Raw genomic sequence first — 18688 nt, 5'->3', positions numbered from 1 at the left:
TAACAGCAGATGAGCACAAATTCCTACGAACAGTTTATTTCATGGTTTCATGTGATACATATATCGTCGCACATATAAATCACTTATATATGCTTGCTTGGATGACTGACAGATTGCCAGCCTATCATGCACCCGTACACTTGCACAAATCTATCTTGTCGGAGCTCCACGGCACGCCTGTGATTCCCTCGTCTCCTCACTTCTCTTCTTTCTCCCTTCTCCCTCTATCTCTCCCTCTCTCTCTCTCTCTCTCTCTCTCGCTCTCTCTCTCCGTCTCTCCATGAAGCAAATCCAATACACTGTAACATTATCCGGGCCTCGCCTTGCTATTTGGATTCTCTCCCTGAGCCAAAAAGGCACACACAGGGCCAAATTGATTTTCCTGTTGCGCTAGATTTGTGACAGTCGAGCAGAAATCACATTGCTCAACCGCCAACCTCCCCCTCCTCTTCCTTCACCTCATATGCGCAAACACAAAACCAGACACATACGCACACACGCACACACCTCTTTCCTCCCAATCTCTCAAAGCAATTCAGAGCATCCTCAGAATATTTTTCTCCTTCCAGGAGACATCGGGGACGATCCAGTCAAAGTACAGAACACAAGGTCCTAAAAAAGTTCAGCCTTCAGTCCGTAAGTTAGTGTCAGTTGCTGCAGCCACAGAATGCTGATTTGTGTGCATTTGGCTTTCCAGAACTGAATTTTCTGGATATTTCTAGACGTATAACATAGTGTTTGCTGTGTGGTTTTACATGTGTACAGTACAAGGGCTGGTTCGACAAGCTGTCGCCAGGCCTCCTGTCAGTATGGCATCACTTCCTGTCAGCCTTTGTATGGCTTTCACTTTTTACCCCAAAACAAGTAGAAGCCATATCCACTACCAGACTGAACCTGATGAATACTAAATCAAACAGAGCACAGAAACTCAGTTGTCATCATTTTTCATAAGATGGAGCCGTTAAGGCAGAGAGATGCACTTGTCTGCTGCTGTGCGAGGTAAAGTCCCACAACAAATTTCAGTGTCAACAAAATATACTGCAAGAAAATATGCTTCTCTTCTCTGATCTTAAAATAGCGTAAGTACTCCGGGAAGCAGACTGTTGCTCCATAATCACCTACAGATGTCCAGTTAGGTTGAGATCTTGCAACTACGAAGGCCTGAGCCATTTATTGACCCTGCGTGCCCTTTATAGAAGCATTTATTATTCAGGCTCTTCTTTTTATTTCTATATATAGTATGTATGAGATTATTATATAGAGAAACTTTGGGTGAATGTTTTGCCATTCTTGGCTTGCAAAGAATGTTTGTTGCTATAATGACTAAAGGGGTAGCATTATCAAAACAGAATTTACCCAATCAAGCATTGTTTTTTTGTATAATTGACCATTTTAACCACTTAGAAAATAAGTAGTAACCTTGTGTCCCTGTCACGTGGGAAACCTGTCAGAGACTAAGTGAACTAGATTGAGACTGTGTTTATGCATTTGTGTCTGCATGCCTGCTCTGCTTTGAGGGCCAAACTGCACAATGTTTCCACATTGTTCGGCTACTAATTGACACAGAGCACATCCACACTCCTCCATGGCCCTAGCTCGCTCTGTCTGCTGCAGAAAATCACAAATACTTATCTCTCCCTCTTCTATTTTCCTCTCTTCTTCCTCTCTCTCCACCAAGGTCCTCCCAGGTCCACTGCCTGCCTACCCTCCCTCCTTCCCCTCGCCTCTCCTCTCCGCCCCTCTCCTCATCCCTCCAAGTTTTTATTTTCTTTAAAAGAGGTGATTGGAGCTCGCGGGCGAGCGCTCTGGAGAGTTTAATCTGTGTATCTGCGCCCGCTTCAAGTGCTTCCAGGGCCTAGAAAAGGACAGAGAGGTCAGGGCGAGTGGAGGAGGGAGAGGGGAAGGAGGGATAGATAGAGGGTTAGAGACAGAGTGGGTGAGAAGCCAGGCCTGTCCAGTTTGTTAGCTTAAGGGTCCTTCTCGATGATTCTCTTCAGTGGATCTTCTCCAACTCCTTTACATCCACTCTTGTCCTTTCCATCGTCCCCCAGCCTAGCCTGTGGTTTGCATTTCGGTTCTCAATTCAGAAAATATATTTATATCTGTGATTATGGTAATGAGAAACACAGATATAAAAAAACTAGTTTCCATTGGTGCTGGGGTTTTTTCCCCACGCTGAGATCAAAGGTCCATCACAGATGCCTGGAAGGAATCAAAGTGATAACCTCAGATCAAGATTGTGGGCATAAAGGTGGCCATATTTGAAAGCAACGTCCGTAAAAGACTTCCCCGACGAGAAAGGAAAAACTAAATTACAGGCTGCAAAATATCGGACCAGAAAAGACACCGCGGGGAGGTTCAACCAAAACTTATATTTTTCCTCTGTTAGTGGTGGAAGTTCTTACAAGAAAGCAGTAGAAGAAGGTAGGGGGGTTTAGTTATTATGCAAGTGTGTTTTGCAGCGTGGAGCTGGGCGAGTTTTCTAGTCACACCATTCCTTTAAGAGGCTGCGCGGTGGGAACACTGCTTCTGGCTGTCCCTGTCCCTCTCTTTTTCTCTCATTATTTTTATCGTGCTCGCTTTCTCTTATGTTCCCTCTTGTGTCTTATGTTCCCTCGTCCCCACCCTTTCCTCCCCATCTCTGTTTGTCTCTGCTGCTTTCTTTGCTCAGAGCGTTGCTGTGGTACAGGCCTCCCACCGAGGAACAAGGCTGAATTTTCCATCCCTCTTATTTCTCCACATTTCTCCTCAAGCTTTCCTTCTCCGCTTCTGTCCTCCTTTTTTCCTTCATTCTTCCCCCATTCACACATCAACTGTGCCACCCCCATCTACCCAACTCTTTCCCCCACTCCCACATGCCTCTTTCTCTCCTCCGCCTGATGGCTGCTCGTGTTCGGAGTGAAACAGCAAAATGCCCTCCCCGCAGACATTATATTCACAAAGCACACCGTCCGCCAAAACTGGGAAAAAAGAAGAATATGTTGCCGGCTTGCTGTGTTAGCCATTTAGAGAAATCCCATTCTAATTCTGTCCGACTGAAAAACCCTAACCGGAGCACAGTGCGCAATTATTTTCCCTCCCCAACACCTATTTTCTTGCTTTCTCTCACTACATCGCTTTCTCTCCCCCACATCCCGCTCGCTGTTTTTTAGCTTAAGCTGCAGTTTTGCTTTACTTACAGTTGCTACTCAGCATTGGAAGTAATGAGGATCTTGGGAGAGTGCTTGTTTTGCGAGCTACCGCGGGCCTGCGCTCGTCCCCTACAGGGAGAGTTAACTGGCATTAGCCCCCGGCTTGGAGAGGCATTGACTCGCACCCATTGAGATCTAAACCACCATTATTGGAGCCCGCTGTTTATCTGCCTCTTTCCCCTAAAGACACAGCAAGACGTGTGTGTGTGTGTGTGTGTGTGTGTGTGTGTGTGTGTGTGTGTATTTGTTGGGTGGTGCAGGTGTGTGTGAATTTACAGCCTAAAGGTTGTATTAAGAGATGGTGCTGAAGCAGCCCTTTCTCTGTACTCTACACCGGTCTATTAGTGCTCACTGCTGTTACCTCACTTTAGCAAAAATGGCCCGTGCTGCTTTAGGGTGTGTGTGTGTGTGTGTGTGTGTGTGTGTGTGTGTGTGTTTGCACGCAAGCAGAGGCATAGCTGCATCTTGGTGTATACAGTACATACAGTATATGTGCACACCCTTGCAACCATATACACACACGGCACCTTACTTTCATCAGCAATTAATAAAAGTCTTTTAATTGACTCTGTGGTTGACTTTTCTTTATTGGTATTACTTATACACATACACACACATACACAGTAGCTCCTACGCTTAATATTACCAGAGCACTGAAACAAAACAGAAATATGGCCACGAGTTCTCTCCCCCGGCTTTGAACTTCCCCGGCATGTGCGTTTGAAACCCTGATGAAAAAAAGCTTCAAATACCACACTCCCTCTCTTCAAAGGAGACTCAGGGCTGCTTTGACAGTCCTTGCGGAAGAGAAATTTAAAATGTGTATTGGGTTTTTAGCAGGGAGCATTATCTCCAAAAACGCAATAAACCCCCATTACCTTTGGCCCTGCTGCCTTGTATCATGAGCAAAGAGTAGAAATGGATTTGGTCAAAGAGGAAATTACAGTTGTTTGACTTTTAAGCAATATTCCAAAAGAGCATTCTCGTTCTAAATATCTTCCTGTTTGCTCTTTGCCTTCGTGCAGCAGGTCCCGTCTTTCTAAAACTCCATGGACTTGATCAAAACATCCAATCTGTTCCTCTTTAAAGCTCTCATGAATGAGTCGTGTTTGAAACCTGCCATCAAAAATCTGATTATAAGGGTACTTAATAAAATTCTTTCAGGATAAAAACATTGAGTTGGAAAGTATAGTTTAATTTCAATTCATTAAAAATAAAAGCACCTTGCTTTTATAACCGCTTCTTAAATGCAAGAGGCAGTTTTTCATTTGTGTGTGTGTGTGTGTGTGTGTGTGTGTGTGTGTGTGTGTGTGTGTGTGTATTTGTGTGTTTTTATGTGTATGCTCAGTTGGGGGCTTGTAGAGGTGTAAATTGCCAGTGGTAATGACAGTGGGTAAAGATGCAGGCTGAGGGACAGCAAGTTTTTGCCATGCCACTGATGGCCACATGTGCTAATTGTGTTGTAGAGCACCTATGGGAACACTAGCGCTTTATGGAACACACAGAAAGAGATCTAAACACGGAAACAAAGACACATTCAAGCACATGAAAGCATACACAGTTAAAGACTAGTACAAAAATGTGCAACAAGCTACAAGAATGATCACAAATATGTCAACACAGTCCAAACACTGAAACAGATCTAAATACAATAAATCATATGTAATCACTGGAAAAACCCACAGAAATGTAGATCACAATTTCAGATGTTTTTATTTACAAAAAGAAACCCATATACAGTATATAGTACATATATAAAGCCAGACAATCTTACAAATGAATCAAGACAAATATTAAATCACACTCACGCACACCAGCCACAACAAGATGACCTGCATGGTGGAAGCATTTCCTTACCATTTATTTGTTTTACATTTTCATTCATAGCAAGCAAAGATGGCCTTTTTTCTTTGGACAGGGAAAGATATACAGTCAGCTACTGCTGACATTTAGCTCTCCCCTCTTTTTTTCTCTCGCTCTCTCTCACATGGAGAAGAACGGTACGTCAAAGATTCAGCGTATGAATTATTAATGGTACGGATTAAACTTGCCAAGACTCACCGTGGAGCGTGTTTGTTTTTATTTGGACATAATTATTTAATGGCACCTTGTTAAAAGTGATAGAGAGGAGAGGAGAGGAGAGGAGAGGAGAGGAGAGGAGAGGAGAAAATGTAGGAAGAAGCTTTGTTTGGGCAGTAATTGGTAGTGAAATAATTACAAAGTGCTCTAAGCTTCACTTGCAGAGACATAAGGAAAGGAGGGGTGAGGCCTTGTCAGTCTCGACTACTTCCACTCCTCTCTCATCTGTTTTTCAATTTCCTCTTTCTCAACAAGCATCCCTGTTTCTTGTTGTTTTTCTTTTTCCCTCTTTGTCCTCTCTCTCTCTCTCTCTCTCTCTCTCACACACACACACACACACACACACACACACACATGCATGCACAAACGCATACTTCTATGTCTTTGCATTAATCTCATCTCTGGTGACAATTTACATGGGTATGTGGAGAGAGTAGTGGAGCATGGAGGGCACTGTTCCCTATTTGTACCTTCATTGTGGCACACGCTCACACACATGCACACACAAACAAACGTACACAGTACAAGCTGCTGCTGCCACCACCACTCTGCCATCCAAACAAACAGAGTCTGACAGCATAGTCGGTGCCTGGCATGCATCCCTGCACACACACATACACATACACAGGCAAGCCTTTATCGTAGGGTCGACTTCCATAGTGGCTTCAGTAAACTAATGCTAGCATACTTCATCCTCACTACCCATTTACCCATCTAAACTCGCGCTAAGGCTAAATTTGTCCCACTGGCAACAAGTGGCTATGACCCTCAATAAGACGCTTTAGGCTCCTCCAGTCAGACACATAAACACATACTACATAAACAGTACAATGAAGTGTTAATAAACACACTGCAGCAGAAACAAGCACATAGCTGCATACACTCATATAGTACATACCAGTGGTATGAAAGCGGTGGAAAGTAACTAAATACTGTACGTAGGGATAATTAGGTACTTGTACTTGAGTATTTCCATTATTACAAGTGGTGGACGAAGTACTCCGATCTTTTACTAAAGTAAAAGTAGCCATACTACAGTGTGGAAATACTCCCGTTACATTCAAAATCATACTCAAGTTAAAGTACAAAGGTATTAGCAGAATGGCCCATTTCAGAATGTATTAGTTGATTTATATTTTGTATTATTAATCTGCAAAGTAACTAAAGTTGTCAAATAAATGTATGGGAGTAAAAAGTACAATGTTCCCTTTGAGATTTAGTGGAGTACAAGTATAAAGTAGCATGAAATGGAAATACTCAAGTAAAGTACAAGTACCTCAGAATTGTACTGTACTTAAGTACCGTATTTGAGTAAATGTACTTAATTACATTCCACCACTGATTACTACTTACTAGTTTATATACTTACTCCTGCTTCACATTTCAGGGGGAAAGTTTTGTACTTTTACATCCACTAACATAAGATTACAAAAGATAGATAAAAACATAAGATGCATTGCATAGATTACACTCCAACACCATATAAAGTAGTTAAAACTTGCTCCCAAAACTTAATACATCGTTAATAATAACCCAATTATAATACATAAACATCATAATAAACATTCTGAAATTGCCATTGTGCATAATGAGTACTTTTACTATGTTATACTTTCAACAGTTTCCTGCTACTGCTTGTGGATGAGTATTTTTACATTTTGGTATTGCTACTTTTGCTTAAGTAAAGGGCTGCTTCTTTCACCACTGGTACATTCGCACATAGAACCACTAGTGTTTCAAGTGTTATCTCAGGGTTTCTTCAACGTTTGCACTCTGACGTTTCCCCTTCCCTCCACCTCATGTTGACTGGCTAATCGAATATTCCCTCTTTGAAGCAGCGCCGCTGGATCTATTCATGTGGGGGGCAGGGGGTCTGTGTGAGTGTGTGTGTGTATGGCAGGGTATGTGTGTGTGCGTGTTTTAATATTTCAGCACATATCTTATGTGCCTTTTGTGCTCTTATGCGTGTTTCCTTGTGTTTTTTAGTGTGTTTATTTACACTTGTTTGTCCGATTACTTTTACATCTGTGTGTGTATGCGTGTGTTAGTGTGTAGGCAGCCGGGTGTATGGAAATGTTGTTTATGCAGTTTTATGCAAAGCAAGTAGGTTGACTTAATTGGGTTTGTTTATGTGGAGAGTGTGCCACCTCCAGTCATGTATTACTGCTACCGTGGACAGACCTGTCACACACACACACATATGCACACGCACTTCTCAAAAACAGTACACTTTCTACTGCATGATTGAATAATGTGAAGTGTTTCCTTTATAATAAGGGATATATATATATATATATGTGTGTGTGTGTATATATATATATATATATATATATATATATATATATATATGTGTATGTAAGTTTGCCATATATGTAGTGATAATCATCACTGAACATGTACAGTTGAATTACGTCAACATGTCTTGTATGTTGGGGCATGCTGCATTAAGAGCTGGGTTTTTCATCTATAGCAAAGTTCAACCAGTGTAGTTTTAAAAAAAAAAAAAAAAAACTTTTCCCATCCGCTTTCCCTCTCCTCAATGTCTCAGGTCTGAATCCAAAGATAAAAGGTTAATTTGCCATCTCTCTACTTCCTCTGGGCCAAATCAATCCACCACAGTCTCTGTCTGCCATTGTCCTAATCAGACCCTCAACTCACTATTGGATTTCAATGGAACTGGCGCATCCCAAAGACCTGCACAACCACCTAATCAATGATCCTCAAATGGCTCTGGTTTTCTATAGGGGATCGCTCTGGTTTGAATGCTTATACAAGAAAGTGGCACAGGGTCCAATGACTTGAAATGTCCTCTAGAAGTGCATTTGTCATTTAGCTGATAGTGAATCACAAACAACTTCATATATCGTTAGTGGTTGCGCTGTGCTCTTGGTGTATTTGTAAATTTGGCAGCTTTCTTTTGACAGTCAAATTACAGAAACCTTTTTGAACCCTCTAACTTCTGTGCCATTGAAAGAAATGCAGAAAGAAAGACAAAAGTGTTTCAGAAATCCTTCAGTGCTTTATTGTTACAACAGTTCCTGCAGTTTCCTTCAATTTTCAAGCAAGGCAGACGGGAAACAAATATGAACAAATTTTCTGTTGAATTCGCTTTGATGCACAGAAGGGAATCTAATTAATGCAAAACCTTTCTTTCAATGTGACAGCTTTTTGTTTCAACCAGTTGAACCTTTGAAACTCTGAAATGTGTCAAGTCAGTGCAGTATCAACTGTATATGTCTGAATCTTCATGTCCTGACTTCATGTTGTTCTGCAGGTTCCACGATGGCCCCACAGAGCTCTGGGAATGGACCGGAAGGAACCCACCCGCCAATCACCCGCTCACCTATGGCTCAGGAGAAAGGTATGTGTATATGTGTGTGTTATCCACTGGCCAGAATTTGGTGTTTGGCCTAGTCTGGCGGATGTATAGTGAAGGTTGTAAATGTACTAGGAGTTTACAGAGATTAATAGGGTGAAATGCTGTGTGTGTTTACGTTGTACGTACAAGTTTTATTTTAGTTAAACTTCACGGCTAGCACACATGTCCTTAGAAGACCCAATGCATACACGTTAGTCTGCATGTGTTCAACATAAATAGTTTCCATAAGTAATCCAGATTGTACATCACACTCAGATTAAAAGAAGCTGTATACTTACAAAGTCCAAAATGATGAGATTTTTTTTTTTTAAATATATATTCCACACCAGTGAGGGAGGGCATGAAGAGTCAAGATCATTAGGACTTGGAGCACAAAGATGTAAACAAAGAATATGGCTAGTTTGGCTCAATGCAGGACTTTGTTCTTCTTTCTCCTGCTGTTCCAAAATGAGTTCCTTCAGCAAGCATGCCACTCCGTTTTGCATTTGTGAGACAGCTTGTGTTCAAAACTAACTTTTTAAACACATACTCTATAGTTGTAGTTGAGGCTGAGCAGGTGCTTTCACACAAACACACACAGGCACAAGGTTTAAGCAGTATGCTTCATCATTTTCCAACATAGGTCATGGGAAAACCATGGATTAGTAAATATATAACAGTAAAAATGTAGTCAACTTATCCCTGACTTAATTCAAGTCAGAGTGTGTGGTCATTTGATAGAGCCACTTCAGATTTGTCCACAACTTGTTGCCAGAGGCTTGTAACATAAATGCTAACCCACAAGCCACATGCGCCTGCCAAATGGGAAATTGTTTTCAGCAATTACGGCCACTTCTCGAGTATTACTCAAAACAGTAGAATTGCTCATTCAAAAAAAAAAAAAAAAATCAGCATGTACACAACATTGCAAAAAAGCCTAAAAGACTGGGATGTAATCATAATGGAATGACTGTGACGCTCCCTTTCTAGTACCCACCAAAGAGCAAGTTAACATAAGAGAGACGGAGGGAGTGGATAGATGAGGACAGAGAGAGACAGAGTGAGGCACTGTAAAAGGTTATTTCCCAACATGATGAAATCAAGCCGGAGATTTAATGCTGCTCTCTAATGCTTGTAAACCTCGAGCCCTCCCCAGCCCAGTGCAGAAAAACACAGCACCGGTTAACAGGGCTGGTTGTTGTTTTCGCTGTTTTCCTAGCAAGGATTAAACCCCAACACACACACACACACACGTTTTTGCTCAAGTGCCTGCCTCCCTAAGAGCCTCTCTCAACTCTTCATTTCCATAAATCCGCTGAATGTCCCTTTTTTCCCCCCACTGTCGCTCGCGTGCTTTGCTTGCTGCCTGTTGTTGTTGTCCGGCGGAGAGCTTCATTCGCTTTGCCAGAAAGAGAGAAAGGTTTATGTTTGTGTGTGTGTGTGTGTGTGTGTGTGTGTGTGTGTGTGTGTGTGTGTGTGAGTGTGAGAAGAGGGAGAGGGAACGAAGCAGAGAGAGAAATCCTTGAATGTGTTATTTGCTTTTAGCACTGTCTGCACAATGTTCCTCTCCCCATCTTTTTTCCAGGCAATTTAAAGTGCGATATTACACACTGTAATTTTTTTCTCCTCCTCTCCAGAATCCCCTTACCCTAATGGAAGCAAAACATTACAATAATGTCCTCGCTCCTTAAACCCAGCACTCGCAGCCTAAGCACTTTCAGGCCCCAATCGCTCTTTCCCTCCGTTGCTCTGTCTTTCCCTCCCACACACACTTTCTCTCTCACTGCCTCTCTCTCTTTCTCTGTATTGGCCTCTGTCTCTTTCTTGCACACAAACACACACACACACACACACACAAATACATACACGGAGCGTTTATTGCTCTCTTTCTCCGTTATCTCCCCCCACACACTCAGAAACACAAATATGTACACGTGTGTGCCCACAAGCATATAGTGAATACACACACAGCATTTTAAAACTTTTATCTCCCTCCTCTCTCTCACATTTTCTCTTGCTCTCTTAGCAGAAACAAGGAATTATACAAGTGTCAACTTGCACTTTCCAACGCTGTTGTTTCCCTAAACCCAAAACTCACTAAAGAGTCGGTCTGTACACGCTCATTCAACAAAGCGGATAGCTATCAAAGTTTACACTCGAGCAGACCCAATCCATTCACACCTAATCTGCAATACTGAATCCCCCCAACACACTCACACACCCACATACCCTCGTCTTTTCCCTTCAATGGTGGTCCAGCGACCTTTCCCCATTCATGGTGGATTGGGAGACCTTTCTGTGGGTTTTTAAAAACGAACGTGGCGGCTTGAAAGAGCGAAGCCCAGGCGAGGATCGCTCCAAATGTCAATTTGAATGGTGGAGGCGAGTTTGGGCCTGAGAGGCTTTGACACATCTATTGACAGAACGGCTTAGAATAACATAGTAGCCACGGTCAAATCACCGGCTTATGCTGTGGAGAGTGGAGCACACGTTTAGCCTATTTTTTTTCCATGCACGCCTTCACACAGACACACATGGACTGAGCTTTTGCAGGCATACATATACACACACACACATATATATATATATATATATATATATATATATAAAACATCTTTAAGGCCACATACTGTATACACTGGACCTATGCTTTCACCACTGATAAAGTTCACTAAACATTCAGTGTGTGTGTTGTTTTGTGCTCAGGGTTCCTTTTACATGTCAGCCTGTCTTTTTTGTGCATGTTTTGTCTAATACCCGCTCCATGCTTTGTTACTCACTGATGTGTATCTACGAGTAACCAGAGCCAATGCCAAGGTACAAGATTAGGGATTTCATCAAAAGGAAGGGTCTCTTTACACGAGGAAATTAAATAGGTATTCCGATTTGTTGAGCTAGAGAATGATTACGCCCACCCTTGCTCAATCCCTCAGTCAACATTTGATTTCACTGAGCAGGTACATTCACTCTTGAAGACCTCTTTGGGTTTTAGGTATTTTATAAGCAAAGGGTTGACCTTCCTTTTTATGTCTATTTATGTGTTTCAGGGTTCATGTCCAGCATGCAGAGGAACCAGGCTAGCTCTCAGTTTGCTTCTCCTCAGTCTGGACCTCCTATGTCCCCCCACCCTTCACCTGGGGGCCCATTGTATCCTGGGATGGGTCCCTACTCCCAGAGCGGCCCCTCAGGCCCTTATGGACCTCAAGGATCACAGTATGGACACCAAGGTTGGAGCCTGTTTGCATTAATGTGCATTATTAATCAACATTTATATATTATAACAATCATTACTTGTTTAATTTAATTTAATTTTTTAATTTAATTTATACTCTTTATTGCTCCCCAATGGGGAAATTACAATTTACACTATGTTGTTATTACACACTACACACAGGCCTGAAATACACTCCTTTAAATGCACTAATGGAGAGATGTCAGAGTGAGTGGGCTGCGACTGCTGAACAGGCTCCCTGAGCGGTTCGGGGGGATTCGGTGCCTCGCTCAAGGGCACCTTGGCAGTGCCCAGGAGGTGAACTGGCACCTCTCCAGCTACCAGTTCACCTCCGTATTTCCGGTTCCCAACCCAACTCCCTACGGACTGAGCTACTGCCACCCCCTGAACAAATCAACAACAAAGTTTAACACTTAGGAATAGAAGTTGAACTGAACTGAAACACATATTAAAGGTCCTGACCTTTATTATGATCCATTGATGCTTGGTGACGTAGCGACCACTCACAGGAATAGTTGGTAAACTACTGTAGCTGGCGAGCTAACTACTAACATGACTGCAAGCCTGGAACGTGCTAGCGCTAATCAGCTCCTCTAGCTTCTTTCTGTTTTCTCTTTATGCCATTTGCTTCACCTGGTATTTTGCTCTCAGTATTATTTCAATCGATGACAAGTTTTATTGAAGAGGGGGAAAAAAAGCTTGTTGAGCTAACAAGCTTGCTACAGTAACTGCTCACTTTACTTAACAATCTTGCTGGTAGCTTACAAGATAATAAGTTTGCCGTATATTTTCAAAAGACCTATTTGTACCATTGACTTCCATCCCATAACTGTCTGCAAACCAGTCCTCTTTTGTGGAGCAGTTTATACTCCAACACGGAAGGGTTGAATAAAACTGGGTTGTTCAACACAGCTTGATTTCGCTATAAAATCTTTCTATTTTAAATGCAGGTGTGACCTGGCCTTAACACTTAATCATACAGTAATTTCAACTCCTGTCACTCTTTGTCAGAACCAGAGGATGTAACTTCCTGTCCACAGTTTAAAAAAGACTATCCAAAACCAAAAGAGATGGAATTTGATTTCCCACAAGCTTTCAGACTTAACGATGAATTATTTATCATGAAAACCACTAACAGGCCCTGTGTTGACTTACTCTGTTGACTTTTACCTGACATCGGTTTCGTGGAACAGCTTCTGCTTTCTTACTAGTCTTATTGTAGTAATGAATACCGCGTGTATCATTCATTCAGAGGGAGTCTGGCCTCAGATGGAAAGTCACATTTGCCTCTTTTGATGACTGTTGGCCTCCATTTCACAGTCACATTGGGCCTTGACATCAGTGTCATTGGTTTCAAAGAGAGTTTGCTAACGAGGAATACAAAAAGACTCATTTTGAAAGAAAAATCCATCCTCCGTTTCTGTCTTTAACTCTATATATCTCTTCCTACAACTCCTACACACACACAGATGCAGTCTTATCTCGTCTCATGGGTCTCACTGCGGGCATTAAAACCCATCTTTCTGAGGGTGTGACTCTCAGAATATTCATGAGGCACTTGAACTCTGAACGGACCGCTTGGCCCTCCTCATGATAAGATTATGAGGTAGCTCCAGACTGACAAGGCAGACTGACACGTCGTGAGGTTTATCCACTGATGATGTCCAATCCTGTCGTCAGACTCAGTGTTTTATTATTAGCCTCACAGAGAAGGGTCCAGTGTTTTAAAAAGTCTTTAGTCTAAAATAAAAAGGGTCTTTTTCAATCATTATTCATCTTCTCCTTTTAATACATGGTATAATTGTGGATATATGTTAAATTCCTTCAAACACCCTTTAGATACTTCTATAAACTCAATGTAGTGTTTGCAGTAGGATATTGTATCCAAATAAGGGCAGTCTCACACTTCCCCATGCAAATGCTAAATCTAGTACCAAAAATAGGGACTTCTGAAATAGTTTTGGCACCTTACTTGAGATTGGGACCGTCATGTCTTAAAAGCACACAGTCTCTTCTTCAAATGAGACATTTCTTGTGTTTGACATATTCATGTATATTGTCTGTCATGTATTTACAGCAAGATGACAAAGATTCACGTTTAATCTCACGCACATGGGGGGAAACTCTACTCCTCAGAGGAAGCTTCTTGTACTGAGATGCACATTATTAAATTCACTGATTCACAACTGCAACTAAAGAATTTCCATAAGGGGATCAATAAAGGATTCTGATTCTGAAACTTTTAAAAAGAAAAGAATCTCAAAAGTTTAGTATATTTCCTCACATTTTAATATATGTGGCTAATGAACAGAATTGAAACTAGGTTTTAAGTTTTAATAAATTGGTTAAGTCCAACATTTCTGTGTTCCTGAATAATCTTTGTGATATTGCCCTCTGAGCAATAGTCTTTGGTTCAGTTTACTACAGTATAATACTGTAGGCCTGATTTTTGTTTTGGTGGGGGGGGGGGCCTGTTTGATGAGACACATTTGGTAAATCAGTCACATCAACCAACAATCCAAACTTTTTCTGATACTAAAGGAAAAGAAATGGAAAAATATACGAATCCCAAATGCCCAGAAATTTGACGGAAAAAAATTGGATCGCTCTCTGTAATTAAGCATTTTCCGCTCACTTGTTCTCTCCAACATACGACTCCTGGCCATCCAACACAGGTTGACATCTGCTGTTGTACGCCGTTTTTTGCCTTTGGCGACACACCGGACCAAACATTATGGTATTTCTTTGGTAAATGTGTTTTAATGTGTCACCTTGATACATGCGCCCATCCGTGCGTGTGTTTTCCCAAAACTCGCGTCCTCTCCCTCGCATTTGTTAATGTTGATTAATAGCCCTAATGCATTTAGTATTTGGTCTCCCTTCTCCACCCACTCTTATCTCTTAATGTGACTTGGCTGGGCTGACAGCCCAGTAAGCAGAAAAGAAAAAGAGAGCGACAGTGAGGCGGACTAGCCTGGAAGAGGCTCTGGAGGCAGATGAGCGTGAAATCTCACTCGGATGACAGAAGAGATGTTCCCATCAGAAACGGAAAGAACAGCTCAGACTCGCTGTCTTCTCATCACACACACATACAGTATATATATTGATGCATGTGTACTCTCATTCAAATGTAATACACTTGCAACTGACCGGCATCTGTCCAGAATATTTTCAGACAACAGAAAGTTGTTCAGCAAGTACCTAAAATTTAGCCCTGAGTGGCTACATTCGTATCTTCTCGAGCTAAACAAACTATAACTAAAATAGTAGGTAGTAAAATATCTCTTTCACTACCTGCTGTATCTATATTTCGCAGTCTATTAGTTACACCCAGCTTAGTCTCGCTTTGCCAGTGGCTAGTCCACACAGCATCCCGGGATGGGAGAAAAACGTGCTGTGGTTTATGGGCATTTCTTTTAACCAGTCACAATCGTCATGGGCGGTGTTAAGCACTGGACAGGGCCACAGTGCCGCTGCAAAATGGCCTCTGGAAGGAACTTGTTTTGGTGGAACGTGTACGTTCAAAAGTTGTTTTAGTCGTGCAACAGAAAACTCAGATTGGACAGATAGTCTAGCTAGCTGTCTGGATTTACCCTGCAGACATCTGAGGATCACTTAACCATAGTCCTCATAAATCGACTGGAGTTTAAAATTCCAATACAAAGAAAGCGGAAGGTAAAGTAACAGACATCCGAGAGAATGAACAAGAATGAAATCCGTCTGAATTTCCGTCGGCAATCCCAGAAGTGGAATGTCGTGGATATAGACTACACCCAGCTAAAGCTAAAACCAATGCTGTCAAATACAATATTCCTGCAATAAAGCCTACTTTCATATAATGGTCCGTTTTTGTTGAAATTGTGTTAAGAGAGGCGTAGATTCAACTTTATGGTCATTCTGGAGTATTTGTCGTGCTGTTGTATTGTTTTTGCATTAAATACTGAGATGTGCTTTGTATATTTTGTCAACCCATTCATTTTTTAAGACTATTAGATAGAGCCCTCTGCCCAGGCCCCCCACGCTGTGCCAACCCAGTGATCTCACTGAAATGAATGAGACGGCTTTGTTTTTTGATGCATTGCTTTTGCCGGAACACGGCCTTACCCTCATTTAAAATAAATAAATAGTAAAATGGCCCCTTTAAACTGGTAACTGGAGGATTTCCCTCATATTGCCATCATTATGAAGACATGTTGTACACCAAGAGACACTTATTAGTCAGAAATATGAAAACATTACTCCCAACACCTTGAGTACTGGAAAGTATTCATATGGGGACATGAGCCAGGGTCCCAGTTCTTGAAGGGCCTGTCAGGGGCCTGTTTAGGGTGAACAGGGCAGACAGCTGCTGGTCATTGTTCTTAATGACAGCACCATCTGCTTCCCTTCCTTCTCCCTAGCTAACAAATTAGCCAGCCATTAGCCAACACAGAAACGCGCTCCAAGTTTCTGAATTCTGCTCTGCTGGTTTTCTTGGCCTGTCTGCCTGTGCTTGAAGACCAAACTCTTAAGATGTGTGTGTGGTGTGTGAAACAAAACTTCCAGCAATCACTTTTGCCACACACATCAGCACTGACAGTTTGTAGCTCACCAAAGAGCTTTGTGGTGTTGTGCAAGGGAAGGCTGCAGCATTGCTCTTTTATCGGGGGCAAACGACTGTAGTGCAGCTTGTGTAATCGACTTCATAAGCCCTTCCAACATACAGTTATGGTGATACATGAGACTGCAGGAGCATATGGCCCTTCTACAAACAATACTGAAATATTTAGTACTTATTTCCAGAGATCTTTGGTTGGATAAGTTTGCTTTCTAGACTGTAACCAAAGGTTGTTTTTTTTCCAGATTGATGCACAGTTGAACCCTGCCAAAGCTTTCCCCTCTTTGCTGTTTTCTCATAAATGAAAGCACATTGAGTGAGCTGCCCTGCAGTTCCCCAAAAATATGTATGCTGCTGTATGTTCATGGCTGTTATTTAAAAAGCCCTCTTTATCCAAAGTTAAACTGATCCCATACTGTTTGTTGATATCGAGCTCTCTGGACTCAAATAACTCCAACAGCTGTTCTCAAGACATGCACTCGGACATGGTTCAGAGCCGGCATGTTGAGAACAGTGGACACACAGACAGACGAGGGAGTAGGATATCAGGCCATTACACAAAAGAGATTTGGAGTCTGTCTCAGCTCTGCTCTCTCTCCCTCCCATCACTTCCTCGACCATGCCACCCCCCTAAAGGGGTTAAGCACTCGCTAGTAATGACCATGCTTCAGACAGCACTTTTAAGCCTTGGTGCCTTGCTGGAGCAGTGGTGTAATTCAGCCAAAAAAGCCAGCGCCTGTGGGAGGGAGTGGAGTTTTTTTCGGAGGAAATTAACAGTGTGTGGAGCTTGGCAGCCCCAAGGTGCACCCCAGCTCTGCTTAGGCTCAGACGCCCTGCCGGGGAAGGTGCTGAGGTGGCTGGGAGAGGATGTGGGAGCCTCAGGCAAGAGAAGATGCTGCAAAAAAAAAAACTATCCATCCCAGCAAGTCATACACACATATACTGCAGTCTAATACTGAGTCTTAAACTGTATAAAGTGAAGAAATTGGCCGTTTGTTTTTCTCTGAAAATTGTCTATATTGACATTATTAATAGCTGTGAACTGATCTGCCTAATTTCAAGATATTGAAACTGTTAAAAACAGATGAAACTGCATTAGAAACCATTAGAATGAGGTTTTCAGTAAAATAATGTTATACTTAGTACTACTGAAAAACACACTAACTTGCATCAGAGAGGGGAAATAGAGAAGATGGTGTATTATAGCACTCATACTAAGGTTTAGAAAATGTAACTTCTTAGTAAGCTGGAACAAAATTTGGTACCAGGGTGTCTTATTATTGTCACACACTATATTTATTTCTTGTGCCCCTCCCCCCCACCCCCCCACCCCCCAACCGAAACTGTCTTCCTCCAACCACTACCACATCCACAAAAAAAGTAAAAGAGAAAAATGCTGTTATTCTTTTCTATTATTTGTGTTCATCCGCATGTGGACATGGTGAGCCTGCCCTGCTCCTGTCCTTGGCAGCTCAAGCATGCAGCCATGTAATCTGCGTTCAACTCTTTATTGATGGAGTTCGCAGAACCAGAGGGTGCGTTGTGGCACCATCATACCTTACTCTACCATAGCTAGGAGAATGACTGCCTCGGCTGTTAGCTTTGGACGGTCCAGTGTGCTGAGGAAGCAGTAGACGGTAATCTGCTCGGTCACACTCCAGCTCTCCCGGGGGACTGCAGGGATTAAACCCAGCGCAGGATATAGCCTTCGCCGAATGCGTGACCATGCCGAGAATTTCCATGTAATTGTGAACGAAGCATCATGAGCTCTCCTTCTCCTTCTCCTCCCCTCCATCGCACTATAAATACCACCGAGACTCCCCAAAGGCACCAAGTGTCCGACAAGCAGGCAGGAAAACTAAGACTGAGCCACAAGGACGTGAGAAGGGACAAATAAGAAATAACATCCCCCTTGTCTTCCTTGTCCTCTTGTCCCCCCTGGATTGATTTCCAGAGTAGTATGGGTAGCATGCAAAGTAGGTGAGAAAAGGACAGACTTCTGTGCATATGTTATTGCTAACATGTTCATCATATAAGCTAACACTGCAAGTGTCTGTTTGGGGAACAGGAAGTGGGATTTCTGAGCAGTTAGCTTGTTTTTTTAAAGTTGGAGTTTGCACAAAAAAGCCATTAACTCACAACTGATAATACCGTATATAAGGCCACTGTCATGGCTAAGAAAAAACACACACACTTGTATTCACTTCCTATCGGAAGTTAACTGGAAGATT

The 18688-nt window shown here is 42.2% G+C and overlaps 1 protein-coding gene across 4 annotated transcripts in view; it reads left to right on the top strand.

Moving 5' to 3' along the window:
• The window catches only part of LOC116035622 (AT-rich interactive domain-containing protein 1B-like), a 168870-nt gene that overhangs the window by 118490 nt on the left and 31692 nt on the right, over positions 1-18688 (top strand). For all 4 annotated transcript variants that reach the window (XM_031278808.2, XM_031278809.2, XM_031278807.2 and 1 more), the window contains exons 6-7: positions 8545-8631; positions 11676-11855. In XM_031278808.2, the coding sequence (XP_031134668.1) occupies positions 8545-8631; positions 11676-11855 (267 nt within the window). The remainder of the gene's footprint in view (positions 1-8544; positions 8632-11675; positions 11856-18688) is intronic.

The sequence above is a fragment of the Sander lucioperca genome, chromosome 18 (assembly GCF_008315115.2).
Source record: "Sander lucioperca isolate FBNREF2018 chromosome 18, SLUC_FBN_1.2, whole genome shotgun sequence".
Lineage (NCBI taxonomy): Eukaryota > Metazoa > Chordata > Actinopteri > Perciformes > Percidae > Sander > Sander lucioperca.
The sequence above is the reverse complement of the archived record's forward strand: the minus strand, read 5'-3'. Positions and strand labels throughout refer to the sequence as shown.